Below are 15880 nucleotides of genomic sequence, written 5' to 3'. Positions count from 1 at the left end.
CTTAAGTGTATCCAAGCAGGGACGGAACAACAAGGATGGAATGTAGAGGCATGGTAGCCGATGGAGGTCTATGGTAAGGTCAATGTGGAGACTACTGCCCTTCGGGAGTCACTGAACTCATGTCATAGTTGAAACATCACACTGTGCACTGAAATAGTCTTTATGTTCTTACACAACTGGCACCGCCAGTAGAAGGATCAAGTAGTGATAGTCTTGTAAATAATACCTCAAGGACTAAATACATAGTAATTTGTTACTTTTTGCTAATGTATAAAGGCAAACCCTTGTTGACTGTATTGTGTTTTTTTTATTAAAAATGGTCAAAGATGCTTTTAGTATAAACAGTGCTCATCCACTTTTATTTCAAAGCTGTGTAATCCATCAAACCATATGGGGGAAAAAATGACATGAATGGTCCATTAACTACAAAACATACAAAATAATTTCCGTCTGTTCCTTGTAGAGCTGTCCTGTCAGGTGTGTGACGAGTGAAGAAACCGCAGAATTGAGTTTACATGTTGTCTTCTTCAGAGTCATCCTCCTCCTCCAAAGAATCCTATGGTGGAAGCAAGAAGCATTGTGAATCAGACACCAGAAAGACTAATGTTATCACGATAGCAGAAATGACTTCGATACCAGATTTAGTATCACAATACTCAATAACCCCCCCCTCCAAAAAAAAAGCTGCGAAAAAGAGAACAAAAGAACAAGCATTTTAATAGAACAAACAATTGGAAACATTTTTCTAAGTCCACTACAATGCTTAAACCACATCTGGAGATAACTTTGAGGTCTGGGGGAAAATTACATGATTTCAGTGTAGTTAGCCTGCTAAACAAAGTGCACCTACCACTTTGTTTAGCAGTGTTTCTGTAGCACATGAAGGAGTTTGTAAAATAAATGCCCACAAAATGGATGTAAATAATCACTTACAGTGCATTCGTAAAGTATTCAGAACCCTTTACTTTTTCCACATTTTGTTGCGTTACGGTCTTATTCTAAAATGTATTAAATAATTTTCCCCCTCAGTTCACACACAGTACGCCATAATGACAAAGTGAAAACAGGTTTAGATTTTTTTGCAAATAAAAAAGATACCTTATTTACATAAGTATTCAGACCCTTTGCTATGAGAGTCAATTGAGCTCAGTAAAAAGGCACATGACAGCCCGCTTGGAATTAGCCAAAAGGCACCTAAAGGACTCAGACCATGAGAAACAAGATTGTCTGGTCTAATGAAACCAAGATTGAACTCTGGCCTGAATGCCAAACATCACGTTTTGAGGAAACCTGGCACCAAACCCACAGTGAAGCATGGTGCTGGCAGCATCATGCTGTGGGGATGTTTTTCAGGGGAAGGGACTGGGAGACTAGTAAGGATTGAGGGAAAGATGAACAGCGCAAAATACAGAGAGATCCTTGATAAAAACCTGCTCCAGAGCGCTCAGGACAGCAGACTGGGGCGAAGGTTCCTTCCAGCAGGACAACGACCCAGGACACACAGCCAAGAGAAAGCAGGAGTGGCTTCGGGACAAGTCTCAATGTCCTTGAGGGGCCCAGCAAGAGCCCGGCCTTGAACATCTCTGGAGAGACCTGAAAATAGCTGTGCAGCGACTCTCTCATCCAACTTGACAGCTTAAGAGGATCTGCAGAGAAGAATAGGAGAAACTCCCCAAATACAGATGTGACAAGCTTGTAGCGCCATGCCCAAGAAGAGTTGATGGTGTAATCGCTGTCAATGGTGCTTCAACAAAATACTGAGTAAGGGGTCTGAATACTTATGTAAATGTGATTTTTCTATATGATATTTTTAATAAAAAAATAAATAAATGTCTAAACCTGCTTTTGCTTTGTCATGGGGTATTGTGTGTAGATTGTTGAGGGGGGAAACAACTATTTAATCAATTTTAGAATAAGGCTGTAAGGTAACAAAATGTGGAAAAAGTCCAGGGGCCTGAATATTTTCCGAATGAAGATTTTTGGGAAAGCCTTTCCATCTGCCTGAAGACGGTTATTATCATCATCATCATGCTAACGGCCAAGGATAGGAAGTAACATTAAATGTAACTAGCTAGGATTCAATCCAATTGCCTATCGATTTAAATGCAAATATTCTAAAATCCAAAGAAAATGTGCGTGTTTCCAACACATGGAAATGGATAAAATTGCGGATAAAATTAGTGCGTGGGGACAGTGCACACAATGTACTTTTTCATGTAAAAAATAATTTCACAAAATAAAAATTTAAAAGTTAAATGCGTTTCCATCGCATTTTCAACTCTAACAATAGTTGTCAAACTTGGGTTAAATAGCAAATCTGGTTTTAGGACGTTCCTGTAGCCAACAGCTCGTAGATACTGTACGGGTAACGTTAGGCTAGTCTACATGAGATTACATATAAAAGGGTGAGAATACTTGCATTTGTAAAACAGCAGTTAAGCGTCTAATGTCACCAGAATCAGACCCACGATATTTATTGAAAGGGAGCATCCAGATCACCGTGCACTTACCACCCTGTGAAGTTTAGTTTATTTCATCTGTAGCCTAATAAATTGCATGGTTTCCCGAGTCGTAGTGGGAGGACCACACCCCATATCATCGAGTGACTCCATGCTTACTTCGATGATGGTTATTATATCAATATTTGCACATGAAGGAGTTTCCACTGCCATCTCTCACAATTTTACCGACAAAAACATCCCACAATGTCAAGATGATTTGTTCCGAGTGCATTCATGAAGTTGTACCGAAATGTCCCGTTCTCATCACCGCGGTCGTGATTTTGTATTTTTATAGCGTATGACTTCTACTCTCATGAAAACATGATTAATGATTACCCCCCAAAAATTGCCCGTTACCAGATTTTTTTTGTAATCAGATATTTTTGAAAAACTAGATTAAAAGGATGTTTGCGAAAAAGTTGACAACTTTATTTTCTCAATGACATTCAAATCAGCATTGAGGGGAAAAAAAGGTGAAAGTTTTTCCCCACCTGAGCGAGTCTGACCACAAGTCAGAGACCACTATGATGACACAAAATGTATTTGATGGCTAATGGGAAATGAGCAGGAATAGACCTTCGTAGGCTACAGTCCAAGCCATGTCTTCCAATGGTACGACTGCTGTCGGCATCAAAATATTATTCAATTTGAATAAACGTTATGATCTATGGAAGACATCAGTGGTGTCGACTTCGGGCGATACGGATAACACTTATTATTGGCATTACATATTGCATTGATGTGAATCATACTGCTGCTCTCTTTAAGCTATTTGCACCTTACGGATTGTGGATGGCTGTTCAAGGTATTTGTATTTTAACCAAATAATGATTGAATTGAAGAAATTTAAAATGCCTATCAATCACTGTTTTTGTGACCAGTGGACAACCAGTGAAAAATGCGCTCTTGCAACAGCTGCGGATCCCAGCCTATGGAATACAAGTTTGAGGGAGTTCACTTCTAAACTCCTCTGTGGTATTGTGCTCCATACCATCAGAAAAAAAATTCAATTTAAAAAGACCCCGAGTGGGGCTTTTATTGAGCAATCTAATTCATGCTGATAAACTACTACTAATAATAATCCATAGGAAGTGTTTGAATTTCACCAGACACAACAGGAACCACGTCTTACAAGAAGTTGACTCAAGTTAGCCAAAAACCGCCTGGATGATCATCAAGACTCTTGGAAGAATGTTCTATGGACAGTCAAAAGTATAACTTTTTGGACAACATGGTGAAAACCTGGCAAAAACCAAACTACATTCCACAGTAAGAACCTTATACCAAAGGTCAAGCATGGTGGTGGTCTGTATCAGAATTCTACAGAATGACAGGCCATCCATCTGAGCTGAAGCACAGCTGGGTCATGCAGCAAAACAATGATCCAACACACACAATGAAGTCTACATGAAAATGGCTAAAAAGCAACAAATTTAAAGTTTTGGAATGGCCTAGTCAAAGTCCAAACCTAATCCCAATTGAGTTGTGGCAGGATTTGAAAGGGGCAGTTCATGCTTGAAAACCCACAAATGTCACTAAGTTAAAGCAGTTCCGCATGGAAGAGTGGGCCAAAATACCTCTACTGCGACGTGAGACACTGATCAACAACTACTACAGGACGCATTTGGTTGGAGTCATTGCAGCTAAAAGTGACAACCAGTTAAGTGTAAGAGGGAAATAAATTTTCCCCAAGGGCATTGGATGTTGTTTAACTTTGTTTATGAAATAAGTATGTCATTGTTGTTATTTGTTCACCAAGGTTCCCTTTATCTAATATTAGGTTTTGGTTGAAGATCTGATAACATTCAGTATCAAAAATATGCAAAAGTGGAGAAAATTAGAAAAGGGGGCAAATACAATGCTGTGAAAAGTATGTAACCTAACATTTATCCTGCAATAGATGTCATTCAATTGGTAATTCATTTTTGTCTTGTTCTAATGCCTCTTAAGGGGAAAGTAAGCAGATTACATTCAGAGTTTGGGTAATCCAAAAGTTATGTTACTGATTACAATTTTGTACTGGTAACTTGTAACTGACTACATCTAGAAAGTAACCTACCCAACCCTGCTAACAGCTACACAAAGTGGTCGACATTGGCACACCCAGACAGGCATTCCCGTGCCGATGCTTCTTCAGAAAGTTGCAGGGAATACAAACACTGATGCATTGTTAATTTCTTGTAATCATTTGGCCAAATTGATCATATTTTCTAATAAGTTTAACACATTTAGCTCATTTCCAAACGTGAGACATTTGATAGAAGAAGCGAACGTAACAAATTCTAATACCCAACCGTTTTTCATGTTATAGTTTCGGTACGCCGTGCAACACTAACAGATACTGTATAATGGTGGTTTAGTGAACCACGCTCGTGTGATGAGTAACCTTGCCTGGGACCTGAAGACTAGTTAGCTCCCTGGGCTAAAACCTAGGATTTAGCTCAGAAGGCTAACAGTCTTGTGGCGCACAGGAAACCCGAGTTTGATTCATAGACATACAGTGCCTTCAGAAAGTGATTCTTTCTGGGTAAGTCTCTAAGAGCTTTGCACACCTGGTTTGTACAATATTTGCGGATTCTTCCTTTTAAAATTCAAACTCTTAAATTGGTTGTTGATCACTGCTGGATTTTCCACAAACATAACACATTCTATTCAGGACATGAAGTTAATTTCTTTGCTCTGTTAATTAGCGTAGTATTGTAGAGTAATTACAATGTTGTTGATCCATCCTCAGTTCTATCACAGCCAATAAACTAACTGTTTTAAAGTCACCATTGGCCTCATGTTGAAATCCCTGAGTAGTTTCCTTCCTCTCCGGCTACTGAGTTAGGGAAGGACGCCTGTATCGTTCTAGTGACTGGGTGTATTGATACACCATCCAAAGTATAATCAATAACTTCACCATGCACAAAGGGATATATTCAATGTCTGCTATTTTTTTTTTTTATACCCATCTACCCTTGTTTGCAAGGCATTGGAAAACCTCCCTGGTCTTTGTGGTTGAATTGGTGTTTGAAATTCAGTGCTCAACCTTACAGATAATTGTATGTGTACGGTACAGAGATGAGGCAGTCATAAAAATAAAAAAAACTATGTTAAACACCATTATTGCACACAGCAACTTATGTGAGTTAAGCACATCTTTACTCAACTTATTTAGGCTTGTCATAACAAAGGTGTTGAATACTTGACTCATTATGGGGTATTGTGTGTAGGCCAATGACACAATTTCAATTTATTCCATTTTAAATTCAGTTTGTAACCACAAAATGTGGAAAAAAATACTTTGAAGGTACTGTTGTTTTGAACCCAGGTCACAGAAATGCCATGCAACAAACTGGTGGTTGTGGTACATACCTTAGCATACTTCTCTGCCTCCACCCTGATGTCTTTAGGAACCAGCTCGTGCTTTCCATTTGTCACTGGTGAAGGGAAATTAAGGTCATAAGTTATGCATAACATTGATTTGACTGGATCGGGCGATGGCCCGTCACGTAGCTGGTCAAAACCGGTGATGAAGCGTCCAACAGAATCCTAACCCATTACTGCACATGCATGCAATACATCACTTTGTTAGGAGCTGGGTTAACTTTCAGATTTGAGTGGAACACTGCTCACGCCAGGGTTTCTGTTAGGAAAATGAGGCGCCGGACATTTGACCGGCAGCATTTTAATTTAGCGGACATTTGAGAAATTTACCAGACCCTTTTGGATTGGGTGCATAACCTGACTAGGGCATCCACCCACGGTGCTCAGATTGACATTTCGATTATGGTAATTCATATTAACAGAACATGCAAGTCGAGGATGCAACAACGTGCGGTCCTTCTTACCCAATTCTGATGCGCACTTTGAAGATGTTAGAATACCTGTCCACATTTACTTTTCCTCAGCCAACAAGACCAGTAACGAACAGCAAAATCACTATCCTATCTCAATCTGCTATCCCCCATAGTAGAAAAGTTAACCTATTCTATTGGTCAGCTTATTGAGAAAGAAATAGCCTATTCCAAAACAGACTCTGGGACAGTTGTGGGACGATAGGTCCCAAATTCACACAACCAATAGGCATAGGCTATATAAAAAATAAAAAAGATGAAAAAAAGGAATGAGTGATGCAACAGATCAGAATGTTTAGCTTAATGTTGATGAACCATTATTTCTTCACATTATAAGCGCAACAATGCGCACAAGTGCAAATGTTCGTTCCATAATGCAATTAGCAGGAAACCACAGTTATCAAAAGCTCACTGCACATGCCGTCGGTTTCATGTGACAGATGAAAATATGTTAGAAATTTAGAAAGAGGGGTGACTGAATATGCAACTACTAGCATGGGTTGCTAATATGACTAGAAGTGTGCCTTTGGTTACTGGACAATGAAAGAAAGTTTATATAAAATAATTGCCTCCACGGATATGGTCTGTTTTTGGCTAGGCTACTTTGAAGCCAGGTAAGACATGCCTCATAATATGTAGTAAAACGTTCAGGTTTCAAACAATTAAGTATATGTTTTGAAAATGCAAAGTGGTGTGTGACACGCTGATTAAGCCTGCCTTCAGTCGCCCCCCCCCTGCCCTCAGAACAGCCTCAATTCGTCAGGGCATGGCCTCTACAAGGTGTCGAAACATTCCACAGAGATGCTGGCCCATGTTGACTCCAATGCTTCACACAGTTGTGTCAAGTTGGCTGGATTGTCCTTTGGGTGGTGGACCATTCTTGATACAAACAGGAACCTGTTGAGCGTTATACCCAGCAGCGTTGCAGTTCTTGGCACAAACCGGTGCGCCTGGCACCTACTACCATACCCTGTTCAAAGGCACTTAAATCATCCGTCTATCCCATCTGAATGGCACACACACAATCCTGGTCTCAATTGTCTCAAGGCTTAAAAAAAAAATCCTTTAACCTGTCACCTCCCCTTCATCTACACTGATTGAAGTGGATTTAACAAGTGACATCAATAAGGGATCATAGCTTTCACCTGGACAGTCTCATGGAAAGAGCAGGTGTCTGTTTTGTACACTCAGTGTATAAGAGAAAGCTGCATTACCTTCTCCAACCCAGCTGAGTTCCAACTCGAACGCTTTGTCTTTCACTTCATCGTGTACAATGTAGATTCTACAAAACCAAAAATGCATATGAGTAATACTCAGTGCCTTGATTGAAGGCTATTGATGAGAATGAGCAACAGTAGGTGTATTCCTTAAATAAGATAAAAAACACTTACATTTTGGCCACCTCTTTTACCAACTCCCTGCAGGTCATGTCTTTCATCTGTTGATAGCAATGACATACAAAGATAAACAATGAAGATATTCCCATGTTTTATGAAATTGGACAGCTTGGCAAAATTAATATTCTCACCTGAAGCTTTTCAATTTCTGTCTTGGCGGCTTGCTTGGCTTTTCCAATAGCACATCCCCAGTAACCCTTAAAACAAACATTTCAGTGGCCATCTTGAACATTTTCACAACAATGTTACACATTTCACATCACTTTGAAGCTGCATGATGACATATGGAGTTTGTAAAATGAACATTCCCTTCTGAATACATTGCATAGTTCCAAACACATTTAAAAAGGTCAAAATCAGCTGTTTTTTAATCATACTATTTAAATAATTTCTGGGTAACAATGAAGTACTTTCAATTAAAATGGTAAAAAATTAATTTCTCAAGCAAGAATTTTGCTAGGCCTGTCTGGGGAGGGAAAAACAGAATACTAACTTATTGGCAGAAAGGTTTTGAACTCTTTCTTATTGGTCTATTCACTAATTTAGAACATGGTGATGTCACCATGGTAGGCCAAAACTCGATAACACTAAAACGGCTGAAAGTTCAGGCAGTCTTTTCAAACAACTCTTAAACTAAAAGGGCATTATAATTTTCACAATATTATTCTAAACCTCAGTGTGGAAATGTGATTTTCCTGTGTTTTATATATACACACATTTTTGACTGCACTGGGGCCTTTAAATGGCAATTTTCCCAGACCCAGATCAAACCTAGTCAAGGAGTAAACCCCATGCTCATTGTAAAATCTCCATTGAGAATGCCTCCTAGACTAGTCTTAATCTTGATTCGGGAAACCAGCCCTAAGAGTGTGACAACAGTAAGTTAATGACATTAGACAACAGTTAGTTTAGTGATAAACACCCAAAACCTAACTCACAAATGAGATTCCAGAGGGATCAACCATGTACAGCTGAGGACCATCATCTTGATCGTAAGAGCCCAAGATGAAGCTGCACCCAAACGGCCGCACGGCACTGTATAACGTGTAGGCATGAACGTACATGGCCACTCTCTCTGAGAGATACTGTAGAGAGAGATTATATGCAATTCAAGGAATATGACTGTCCATAGGATTTAGGGACAAAGCAATTCAGAATATGTCTCCAAAATAGGTTAGTATAGTCAGTTAACCAGTTGAATTAGGCCTGGTAGTCCTGTAATGGAATATATCAAATATGTGGAACTGACAGGATATCCGAGGAGGAGTTTGAGGGAAACACCGATAAATTGCAGTTATTTTTACCTTCAGTGGGATGTTGTGTCCATAGTTGGATCTGAAGTTGGAGGCCTCCTCTCTGGCCACCTCAGACAGGGATCGAGCGTCAGCCAGTAGTCCAGCCACTGCCTATGGGTAAGAAAGTTAAAAAGGTAGATCAGCCATGCACAAAGTAAACAGCAGAGTCGGGGACAACTTCCACAACTAAGAGTGTTAGGCTTGATGCTAAACTTCTCCATTGTTATGGTCCAGCAGCAACCATGTTGCAGCAGTGTGAAACACATTCTTGGCCATACCAGATAGAGTGCATCGCGCTTATCTGCAATATCTGTGGTGCATCTTGCTGCTCGTGGCAAGGTTGTATAATCGCTGAGTCTCATTTTAATGAGTTAACATTTGAACCTGCCTTTATTCGCCCTTTCTATGAGATGAACTGGTAATGAAGATCAATCCCTGCTTTAAAAACATGTGAACCCAAAAAAACTCTGGTTAAACTGTCTGTTGCATTGATATTACTCAAACATCAATACAACTGTAGAAATTGACTACAAAGTGTTAATAGCATAATTTGTCACAAAGTCAGTACCTTCCAAAACAAGAGATTTATGGAAGCTGTTCCATTCCTAGATCATCCTATGTAACCGGTGTGAAATTGCTAGCGGTGCGCACCCACGAGACTTTGAATTAGTAGCTTTCCTTGCTCTGCAACTATTCAATCGTACGGAAGAAACTAGACAGACAGACCTGCCCACATTACACAGCGCCGCATACTTGTTTAGATAAGACAAAGCGTCACCAATGTTATGTTGAAAGTAAGGTTGAGTGTTATTACAATAACATCGTCTATTTACGATGATTGACAGCCATCGTAGAAGGTGACGACATTGTGATGTGACACGATGGTTTAGCCTATTTGAACTTGACTGGCGCCCCACAGTAAAGAACAGAGTCTCGCAGCACACAAGTGACATTAAGAGTAATTAGCCTATTCCTATAGCCTATTTCAATAAAAAATGTTATACAGAACACAAGAGAGGAATGTAGGCTAGACAAAGCGGAATATTATACCAAAGCACCCCAAAATGTCCAGTCAGAAAATCTCCCTCTGTTGGATGCATGGGCTATAGCCTAATCCTATTCATTGTTTTATTTTTTATAATGGATACTCCTTAACTATCTTGTGTTTCTATTGGATAGGCTCCAACAGACATGGTGCCAACAGATATGGTCACCCTGTTCCTAGCAGTCTTCACAGTATTTTGTTTTTGTGTGTTATTTCTTATATTTGCTCAGAACGTTTCTAGCATTATTACCTATAGCCAAAAATAACTTGGATATTAGATCGGCAGTCACTCACCAGCATTTTCACCAAAAATTAGACATTCCTGAATTGGATCCTATGTTCGTACCAGGAAAATGCAACCAAAGCTTTATCAACACATCGCCTGCGCTACTCGCTCATCAAGAAATCTTGACCATTGCTACTCCCCCGCCCTCCCTTTGGCAAATCCGATCACGCCTACATTCTGCTACTCCCGTCGCTCCTGCGAGCTCTCGTTCTCCACGGCCAACGTGAAGACATTTAACCGTGTTAAGCCTCGCAAGGCTGCCGGCCCAAACGGCATCCATAGCCACATCCTTAGATTATGTGCAGACCAGCTGGCTGGAGTGTTTACGGACATATTCAATCTCACCCTATCCCAGTCTGTAGTCCCCATTTCTGTCATCATGAAGTGCTTTGAGAGGCTATTTAATCAAACCTCCACCTTACCCGACACCCTAGACCCACTACAATTTGCATACCACCCCAACAGATCCATGGATGAAAGCCTGCAGGGATGTGGTGTGGGCCCTGGCAGAGTGGTGCCAGGAAAAAATGAAGGAGATGATTGTGGACTTCAGGAGACAGCAGAGGGAGCACGCCCCCAATCCACATGGGTAGCAGTGGAGGGTGAAAAGCTTCAAGTTTATCTGCGTGCACATCACTGACAACCTGAAATGATCCATCCACACAGAGAGTGTAGTGAAGCGCAACAGCGCCTCTTCAATCTCAGAAGGCTGAAAAATTCAGCTTGGTCCCTAAGACCCTCGCAAACATCCTGATGCACCATTGAGAGCATCCTGTTGGACTGCATCACTGCCTGGTACGGCTACAGCACCGGACGCAACCACCTCTCCAGAGGGTGTGGTCAGCCCAACGCATCACCGGGGTGCCTGCCCTCCAGGACATCTACAGAGTTATTTCCCAAATATTCTAGCCTACAAAGATTTTCTCCTAAAGTTGTGGCTTTCAAAAATAACAATGAAAGTCTCAATCACAGCTTTATTATAGAAATAATATTGTTCTATTATTTTGCCAGGCAAATAAGCAATTATTACCAGTTCTGAAGACAGACTGATTCTAACCAGCCCATGTCACTACAGTAAGATAGCCCGTGACTGTCTGCACTGCTCCATCACAGGGCGCCACACACACAAACCTCCAGACACACACCTCGGTAATAGTGAGAAAGTTGTAAAAATGCCACCGAAGCACTATGCCACTCGCCAGTGACTTGATAAGCAGATTTAGTTAACGTGGCCTGCCTGCTCAATGTGCTACTAGCTAGCTTCATTGACAAACAGATTAAACTAGCTTGTGATTTTGGGCAATGATTAACAGTGTGTAGCTAGTTTGACAGCTTTCTGAAGTTGTAGAAAAGTTGTCAGAAATAAGTCCTGAGGGGAGCAGCAGCCGCGTCGATAGCAGTACTAGGTAGTTTTCATGCAACTTTTTACTAGAGAGATACTGCACCAAATACTTTTAGCTAGATGTAAAATTGCACAACTAAGACCTCTGACAAAAACGTCAATTTATTACACATTCCTTGATTCATCTTAGATTCATTCTGACTATTTTGAGAGTGAAATGTTTTTACCATGACTCAAGAGGGACAAACATAACACACCGAACCACATCCAACACCCAAATCCAGTTTTTCTTAATGCGTAGAAGAGTTCAGTCCCCCTCTAAGATATTTCGAGATGAATATTGACAACGTCATGACAAATGCAAGAGCAACCCAGAGGTAAATGTCTGTGTTATTGTCACTCTGATCAGTCAGATAGCTAGCAACATTGACTAGAAGCTGGTGTGTGGTTAATGGTAGAAGGCTTGTTTCAGCTAGCTGTATTTTGTTCTTGATACCATCTCTTGTTTTGAAGTGTTTAGTCGCTTGTCACGTCTATGCTAATGTAGCTAGGGTTAGCCAGCTAGCCAACCAATAACTAACAAAACAAGTGCATTAAGTAAATGTTTTTGTGTTTTCAATAAAGATTTGCAGACAAGCTCAGAAATATAGCTTACATGTTGTCAATACTCCTTTGATAAGACAACCCATCTGTGTTTTGGTTATGTGCGCATCAGTTTTGTTGGTCAACACTACCTGTAATTACACTATGGATGTGGTCTGGATGAATACATACCATTCCTACGTGACGGTCAACATTGAAGATGCGCTTGTTTGAGCCTTGTTCATAAAGTTTGGACAGAACCAATTTCTCAACACCGAACACAACCCCATCCTTGCATCGGATCCCAATTGCTGTGCTGTAAGGAGAAAGAACAAGAACCAGCAAATTGAGACACTTGGGTTATTTTCCATCATGTGGTTGTACTGCATTGAAAACATTCAAACAGGGAAGGATCATATACCTGCTGTTTTCTACTGCCTTCATGGCATATTCCACCTGGAATACCCTTCCATCAGGTGAAAAGGTGGAGGCAGACAAGTCATACTAGAAAGGGAAAGAGTTTTGGATGTTATATTTTGAAGGCCACTGCTGTTGAGATAACATAGCTACACTTGTCATTGACAGGAACTGTCAGACTTCATACTTTTACATCAATCCAACCAAACTCAAAGGTGTCCATTTTCAAAATATTAGCTAGCAAAAACCATGGAAGTAGCTTCATGATAGGCCTGAATGTTCACCCACGACTGTGTGGCCACGCACGACTCCAACACCATTATCAAGTTTGCTGACGACATGACGGTGGTAGGCCTGATCACCGGTGCCGATGAGTCAGCCTACAGGGAGGAGGTCAGTGACCTGGCAGTGTGGTGCCGAAGCAACAACCTCTCCCTCAATGTCAGCAAGACCAAGGAGCTGATCATGGACTACATGAAACGGGGCGGCAGTCGACGGGGCGGCAGTGGAGCAGGTAGAGAACTTAAAGTTTCTGTGTCCAAATCACTAAAGAGTTAAAAATGGTCCAAACACACACACAGTCATTAAGGCGGCACGTCAGTACCTCTTCCCCCTCAGGAGGTTGAATAACTTTAGTATGGGCCCTCCTGGAAAGGTTTTACAGCTGTACAAGTGAGATCATATTGACTGGCTGCATCCCTACTTGGTATGGCAATAGCACCGCCCTCGATTGTATGGCGCTAGAGGATTGTGCAGACAGCCCAGTACATCACTGGGGCTGAGCTCCCTGCCATCGGGGACCTCTATATAGGGCAGTGTGAAAAGAAGGCCTGGAAAATCCTGAAAGACCCCAACCACCCAAGCTATAGTCTATTTTCTCTGTTGCTGCACGGCAAGAAGTACCGGTGCATCAAATCTGACACCAACAGGCTCTTGAACAGCTTCTATCCCCAAGCAATACAACTGATAAAATAGCTACACGGACCAAGTTAACTTTGTATCTTTATTTACCCTTTATTTCAGTATTTTGCACTGTCTATGCACACTCACAGGGCCCTACACGCTCACTCACACATAATATGCACATACATGACTACACACCTGCAAGATGCTGCTACTCTAGCTTATATCCTGTTGCCTTGTCACCTTATCCATATTTACCTCCATCACTCCAGTATCCCGGCACATGTAAATATGGTATTGGAACTGACTTTTTAAATATTTCCTGTATATAGTATGCTTAATTACTTACTTCACTGCGCATCTCATATTTATTATTCATCGTGTGCTTTTTTTCTAGTAATACATTGTTATTGATTATTGCATTGTTGGGTTTTGAGTTTGCAATTAAGACATTTCACTGTACTTGTGCATGTGACATTACAACTTGAGTAATCCCATTCTTACAATGCAGGTGCCAGCGCGTAATTGTAGCTATTTAAAAGATTAAAGAACTTGTAAGTATCGTATTGTGAAATTGAATTTACCCAGTGGTGAAATAAAACATTTGTTGAGCGATAGGAGAGCAACCAATACCCAACACCATCCGGTTGAATTTGTTTCAATTTCGATTTAGTTCAGCCAGCATTGCTAATTTAGCTAGCTAGCTGCAGTACAAGTGAGTCAGCAGTCATGATAACTAGTTAGTTTGCTAGTTCTACAGGGAAATAACTAACGTTACTTAGATAGATAGCAATAACCAATGTAAAATGTGTGTCACTCTACATACGAATGACGTAATTTAATGTGTTATTAGTTTACTACTGTAAAACCTAAAACTACCACAGAGCAGCCACAGTTAGCTAACTTGTCCAAGAATGAGCAGGTGCTAACAAGTTACCAAACCTTTCGTTTGTTAGCATACAAATGTATAACGAGCACTATCTTAGCTATCAAACTTACCCCAGTTCCAATTGAACTCATTGTGTTGAAAACTTTAAAAACTCCTTTATAACAACTCCGTCTGATGCGTTTCAGCACATCCCAGTCATTCACCAACCAACAAGAAAATGTCTTTACGTACAACAGCAGCCGCGCTGAACATGCAAACATACTGCCACCTCCTGTGGTGGAGTGGAAGTGCACTGCACACTCATCATAAACTTCATCCTAAACATCTACAGGAAGATTTTATACACTAGTCATACTCATTTTGAAATACTATAGTCTTCAATGTTTAACCTCATTTCAAAATGAACAGATTTAATCGGTAATACACTGGTAAACAAACTAAGTTCAGCAGTTAACTTGCCATCAATTCTGGCTACATAACCCGAACCCACCTGCAAACGGCCCTAATCAATAACAGAAGCGCCCTCCTACCATTTGTTTCTTTACGTTCATACATTTCATTCAGTTCCTTCTATTTTCTCAACATTCGTGGGAGAAGTATGTGTATTGATGTTTATGAATGATTTAGTTTAGCTAATCATCGACTGCTCCCTGGTGGACAAAAGTTATGCAACAACAGAATTCCACTTGGAATGTAAACTTCCTCAATCCACAGAAACCACTGTAAGCACTGTAGCGGTGTGCTATCAGTTGCGTGAATACTTAAATAGGTTTTTATTGGCACAGATAAACTGGTCTCTGGTCACATTTCTGATTTTGTGGTAAGTGCTTCAACAATGTAACGCTATACTGTCTTGTGAAAAGAAAAGTTACATGGTTAGTTAGCTCCATTAGCTATTGTTCAATGAAGTTAGCTAGCTAGCTTTGCTTGTTAACTATAGCTTGATAGCTACCTAGCTTGACCCAGGGGGTGGATCTTTGCTTGACACTCGCGGCTGAGAAAGCAGCATATTCATTTATGACATTTGCACACGTGGCAAATATTTTTAGATTCGAAATGTGTGCAAAACTTTGATTAAGAACAAGATAGCCACACTAACTCAAAGTTAGGGTTTGGCTATAGATTCCATGTCAACTATTTGACATATTTTAGGCATGCCACAGCAAATATAGGTATAGGGGTATAATATGCTTGTTATAATACTGCATCACGTAACGTTATTTGGCTGTCAAGAAAGTGTACAATACAAATGGTATCTGATTTCTATAATGTAGCCTAGTCAACTTGAGTTTGGGCAGTAAAACAATGTTGTACTATGCATTGAGGACTGTACAAAATAAGATATGGGGTTAGGGTGTGAATCCCTACCTCCGTATGTGAAACC

At 40.5% G+C, this 15880-nt stretch overlaps 2 protein-coding genes across 6 annotated transcripts in view; one reads left to right on the top strand and one right to left on the bottom strand.

Moving 5' to 3' along the window:
* Positions 1 to 287: 287 nt before the first annotated feature.
* LOC106602205 (proteasome 20S subunit alpha 3) lies at positions 288 to 14736 on the bottom strand. The gene is made up of 10 exons (XM_014194707.1): positions 14607 to 14736; positions 12709 to 12791; positions 12480 to 12603; positions 9042 to 9143; positions 8676 to 8822; positions 7869 to 7934; positions 7732 to 7778; positions 7555 to 7622; positions 5859 to 5923; positions 288 to 556 (listed from the first exon to the last, which is right to left on the bottom strand). The coding sequence occupies exons 1-10, from the start codon at positions 14625 to 14627 to the stop codon at positions 512 to 514; spliced, it is 768 nt and encodes a 255-aa protein (XP_014050182.1). The 5' UTR covers positions 14628 to 14736; the 3' UTR covers positions 288 to 511.
* A 418-nt stretch (positions 14737 to 15154) lies between these two features.
* mipol1 (mirror-image polydactyly 1) overlaps positions 15155 to 15880 on the top strand; it is a 73609-nt gene continuing 72883 nt past the window's right edge. For 3 of the 5 annotated variants that reach the window (XM_014194636.2, XM_014194632.2, XM_014194619.2), the window contains exon 1: positions 15156 to 15316. The gene's annotated coding sequence lies outside the window, so the exon portion shown is untranslated. Of the gene's footprint in view, positions 15317 to 15880 lie in introns of all 5 variants that reach the window. The other 2 variants (XM_014194627.2, XM_045717667.1) reach the window with 1 other exon arrangement.

This window comes from Salmo salar, chromosome ssa01 (assembly GCF_905237065.1).
Source record: "Salmo salar chromosome ssa01, Ssal_v3.1, whole genome shotgun sequence".
In the NCBI taxonomy this organism is placed as follows: domain Eukaryota; kingdom Metazoa; phylum Chordata; class Actinopteri; order Salmoniformes; family Salmonidae; genus Salmo; species Salmo salar.
Note: the sequence above shows the minus strand (reverse complement) of the source record. Positions and strands in the feature narration are given on the sequence as shown.

Bases quoted from the DNA above. Each gene is read 5' to 3' on its own strand.
- LOC106602205 (XM_014194707.1), bottom strand. From the start codon at position 14,627: ATGAGTTCAATTGGAACTGGG. The intron at 12,604-12,708 runs GTATATGATCCT...TTCTCCTTACAG, and splicing joins AAGGCAGTAGAAAACAGCAG to CACAGCAATTGGGATCCGAT. The intron at 7,779-7,868 runs GTGAGAATATTA...TGCTATCAACAG, and splicing joins CAGAAATTGAAAAGCTTCAG to ATGAAAGACATGACCTGCAG.